The sequence below is a fragment of the Gavialis gangeticus genome, unplaced genomic scaffold (assembly GCF_001723915.1).
Source record: "Gavialis gangeticus isolate Ggan-Ray unplaced genomic scaffold, GavGan_comp1, whole genome shotgun sequence".
NCBI lineage: Eukaryota > Metazoa > Chordata > Crocodylia > Gavialidae > Gavialis > Gavialis gangeticus.
In genome coordinates this window covers 8,805,726-8,810,868 of record NW_017728995.1, presented here as the reverse complement: position 1 = coordinate 8,810,868, position 5,143 = coordinate 8,805,726, and the positions used below count along the sequence as shown (strand labels likewise).

The following is a 5,143-nucleotide window of genomic DNA, read 5'->3' as shown; positions in this document are numbered from 1 at the left end:
ACACCCCTTCCCTCCTCCCACATGCCTTCCCTTCCACAGATTTACCTACAGGGAGCTGCTCTCCCTGCTAACCAATTTACAGAACTGCAGCCAGGCATCAGATTGGTATCAGCTGATATGGCTGGTTAATAATTGGCTATTGGTATTGGCCAAGAAAATCTTTATTGGTGCACACCTAATGTGTATTCCTATATGCAAAAGTCATTTTAAGACCTCCTGCATGAACACATTTCTCTTATACTTTTCAACATACTAGCTTCTGCTTACAAAACATTTTGTAAAAAGATACTATAATTTTCTGTAATGCCAGATGTTATACCTAACATCCAATTTTGCTGAAAGGCAAAAAGTTACTGCTTCATTTCAAATTTAAAAATAACTGTTTAACATGCTCAGTTATGAGCATTAAAAACCCTAACCCTTTCATTTATTGCACCCAGTGCTCAAGTACAAGATACATAAATAAATATAAATAAATTACTCTGATTTCAAGTGTGTATTTCTGCTGTCTGCTGCTGTTTGCTCTCTTTAAGTGGAAGTCTGAAGGAAAAATCAGTGTTTTCTTTTTAAGACACTAGACTGCAAAATATCTTGGTGCCAAAATTAAGTTTTAAAGTAAGCTTTACCCTAACAAAATGAACCAAGAAAGCCTGATTTAGAAAAACTGTTAGTCATTTCAGCAACATATTAAAATCGTGTATTCTATTTTCTACACTGAATGTAAAGTACTCTATTTTTAAGTAGTACTGGGTTACTTAGCTTTCAGTAATTTCAGTAAAAAACAGCAGTTTCCAAACTACAAGCAAACATATTAAAAAGACACTTTTTGCTAGAAGCTACTCAAAGACTTTGCGCAATCCAACTGTCAATTCATTTTAGTTACCTCTATGTAGTACATGTTTACTTACCCAACGATTATGAAGAGTTGCCAGCTTATCCATAATACAGAACGCTTAATGTAACATGAATACATATGTACTCATTTATCAAAACTTTTAGCGTTCCATGTGGTTAGCACTTTCTTTAATGAAAGGCTTTGTTGCAGAACCAGAAAGTAAACTAAGGCAAATGTAATAACCAGAGTGATCTTGCCAAGAGTGGTTTCAGGGGGAAAAGAATCATTCCAATCTTTGTAAATCTAAATGGTCTTCAACAAACACACACATACTCCGAAGTGTGCATAAGAATGTTTTCTCTATAAATGACACTGCACACTTTGGTAAAGTCATTAATATATTGCCAGCCTCATCTAACCTTTGATCTGGGTGGAAAGTGGCCAAAGTACACTGCCACTTTGCCACATTAGTCTGTGAATGAATCAATGATGCATCAGCCATTACATTACCTCACCTAAACTATTACAGCCAATTTCGTAGGAAAAATACACATGTAAAGCAAGCAAATTCATTTTTTAGTTGAAGTCATAATATTTTCTATGGCTAAGGAAAAATATTCATTTTTGCTGTCATCCAGAATGTAAATCAGATATTGACTATGCCTTGTAAAGCTCTCTTGCCAAAACAAATCATTTTTACCATTCAAAACAGCTTGCTAAATAATCTTGTAAAGAGTTAAAATGATTCAAATGAACTAATTTAATTAAATGATAGAGCTCTGATCAGAAAAATGATCAGATGAAAGATCATTCAATATTCATCCTTTCGTACTTCACTGTAGGGACAACAAACATACAAAGTCATTCTAAGCTTGGTATTTTAAGGCAGATGCTCATTTTCAAAATGAACATCAAATACTGACTTCTCCGAGACCAAAGCTGACAACCGTATGCTATAGAAGCATGACAAATTCCTGCCTGTTACTCCTTTAACTGTTTGGTGATCTTCTATCAAAGTACAAATATCTCTCAAAAGAACAAAGGAACTCAGCACTCCAGGGAGGCAGAATTGAACTAATATTCTTATTAAGATTCAAATATCTACCAATGCGCTCATGCACAAGTGAACTTTTGCTGCCTATGTAGGACAGATAACATACCATATGAGATGAAAACTTCATTCACACAGCAGTAATACTGAGTTAGGCCAAAACTAAGCTAAACCAACCATATTAATAAAATTCCAGTTCTCACTACCTCCTACCCCACTCTGACCAAGGAAGGGCTCTAGAACAGCTTGCCTGCAAAGTATACAGGAACCCTTGCTTTACCTTTTCACATGTTTCAAGACAGAGGCTTAATGGCCCCCTTAATTGCTCCTCCCAATCTTCACCTGCATGTGCATGTTCTTCCAGGCAGCCCCCTACAGCTTTAAAAGGAGGGCTGAAGAAATCTGCTCCTCCTTAAAACATGCTCTTCACCTCCAACCCAAAGCCAATAAACTGTCAGATTTATAACTCTACACTGCAGTCTCTCCTAAAAGTCTCAGTAACCAGAATAAAAATTAGCAAGATGTGCATGTAGAACCCCAACATAAAGGAAGCACTTGGTTCTACTGTCACAGACATGCTTCTCTCCCCTACAGGTTGTTTTCCCTTCTGAAGGGGACCCTGCAGCCTCCAGAAGAAAGAAACTCTACCAGTTTATGCAAATCAAAGATGACTGTAAGACCTGACTGATTTAGGAGGCAGTTCATGGGATACACAAGATTTGGCTTCTTACTGTTTAAAGCCCGATTCATTGAGTAGTAACCAAGAACTCTGTGTGTGAAGACTACTCAGCAGTCCATAGGAAGTCAGCAGATGCATACACCATGCTGTAAGCAGCATGCTTCTTGACAGTAAAGCAGATGAAAATGAAGGCTGGGAATGGGAAAAAGGACGCAGGAACTGCACCAGCCTCTTAACCCGACAGAACGCTACTCTAGATCAGGGCTGAGGAAGAATCCCAGGAGCTGCCAAGAACAACCTAGTATCACCACTGCCCACTGTAAACTGATCCTGAGGACAAGAGAATTATTTCTGTTGTGGTGCCATCACTCTCCCAACTATCACAAGCACTAAAGTCTTTTTTACAAGGTAGAAGTCATCTAGCTATGCCAGCTTTCTATTTTTCAAGTTTTTATGGTCTATGCAATGTGCACAGATCAGAAAATATACTCCATTGATACTAATTATCATCCACAGAGGCATAATGAAAAAAACAGCATTAAGTCTATACTGCTGATTTTGTTAGACCCATTAGTGAAGCTGTGGATAGTAAGGGACTGCTTCCCATTCACAAAAGAAGGCTGTATTACAACAGATACTCGGTACATAAATCATGCCATGACACATTTGTTATTCCTTATGACACAGCTAAGTCTCAGGACTTGAACAGAGAACAAGAAGAAATATTGGCAGCAAACTTCCAGCAGCTGGGTGATGAGATTAGCCCAGATGTATTTTCAAGGAGTATTCTGAGCATTAAATATCTTCTGAAAATATGTAATTTCTTCTTCATCAGCTAAAGGTTTAGGAAGCTGCAGAGGAGTCTTAAAGCAGCAGAAACCATAGCACGATCTATGCCAGTTAGAGCTGGTGTATAGGCACGTGGGCAGTCTCTCTTCAATCTGTGCTTAATGCTGTAGTTAGAAGTGCTGCCCCAAAAAGAAATAAACGTGGAAAATTTGTTAAGTCAACACTTTTGCATACATCCACAAACTAGCTAAATGTTAAAAAAAATTGAGGGGAATTAACCTCCCAGGCCCAGAAGCAATGATAGTGATGCTCAAATTATTTAGCACATCATGCCAGGGTGACATCCTGGTATTTAAAGGAATTTAAAATTTCTTGGCTAATGTTTATAATCCTTTAAAAAGTGTTCCATTATTCTTTAAAAGAATCCCCCCCACCCAGCTTGCCACTTTCCAATACAGTCAAGCCAACACTTACAGATGTTTCAAAATGAGAAATCAAGCTTTTCTTATAATTGTGGAAAGCCCATGGATAGCACAAGCATTTGACCTCATCTCTACACAAAGCTAGTCATACTCTTAGCTCTGATAGACATGGCAGTTGCTGATGTTAAATACAGAGTAAAAGAAAGCAGTAATTGTAGTTAGTAAATTCAGACTGACGGCATTTCTAAAACTGTGGCCATCTATCAAAGAAAACATTTTTTCTTTCCTCCTGAGACACACACAGTGATTCACCTGTTCATCCACATGCCGAATATCTGATGGGGATCACATGGAAAAGCTGTGAGCAAAAAGATGTAAGTAGAGCAGACTCAAGCAGTAAAAGGAGCATCCTCTGGGGTGGGGGGGAACTGAGGAGCAGGGGAAAAAATCTCTCTCTTTTTTCCTTCCATTACTATATAGATTTCTTTTAGGTTCTATTCTTGACCTTTTTATAGATTTCACAGACATTAGGGCTGGAAAGGACCTTGGGAGATCATCAAGTCCAGCCCCCTGCCCCAAGGGCAGGAAATCAGCTAGGGTCAAAGGATCCCAGCAAGGTAAGCATCCAAACACTTCTTAAAGGAGTCCAGAGTAGGTGCTTGCACCACCTCTGGAGGGAGCCTATTCCAGGCCTTGGGGGTTCAGACAGTAAAGAAGCTTTTCCTTATGTCCAGCCTGAAACAGTCTTGGAGGAGTTTGTGACCGTTGGACCTTGTCATCCCTTGGGACACTCTGGTGAACAGGTGTTCCCCCAGATCCTGATGTCCTTATAGGCTGCCACCAGGTCCCCCCTGAGCCTACGCTTTTCCAGGCTCATATATATATATTCTCATTAGCCTTTCACTACTACCATAACCCTCATACCAGTATTATGAATACCATTTTGAATTACTACTGCCAAAGCACCTTTTGAAATCTAATTTCTCCTTTATCTTTTGCATTTCTCTGAAGAAGAAGAAAGCGAAGGGAGCGTGCAGTATGCATGACTGATCTGGCTGCGAGCAGCTCACGGAGGCAGTGTGTGGCAGATACTGCAGCACTTCCAGAGCAGCCTGATGCTCTGGATTGGCGGAGAGTGGCTGCCAGGAAGTATTTCTGGCCCTGGAGAGGAGCAGAGGGGGTCACTTCACGACAAGCAGCACAGACGAGTGGCAGAGCAGTTCCTGGAGCAGGAGCAGCGCACATTGCCTGTAGCGCTGTTGAGATGACCTAGAAGATGGGGAGCTTGGAGGAGTGCCTGCTCTAAGACAGATACCGTCAGATGCAGGAGCAGCTGCTGAGGACTGTGGCAAAACAAATGGCGGTGA

General features: G+C 40.2%; 1 protein-coding gene across 1 annotated transcript in view; it reads right to left on the bottom strand.

Moving 5' to 3' along the window:
• LOC109287932 (schwannomin-interacting protein 1) overlaps positions 1-1,593 on the bottom strand; it is a 135,703-nt gene extending 134,110 nt beyond the window's left edge. The window contains exon 1 of the mRNA XM_019503219.1: positions 909-1,593. Within this exon, the coding sequence (XP_019358764.1) occupies positions 909-941 (33 nt within the window). The 5' untranslated portion in view covers positions 942-1,593. The remainder of the gene's footprint in view (positions 1-908) is intronic.
• Positions 1,594-5,143: the final 3,550 nt, after the last annotated feature.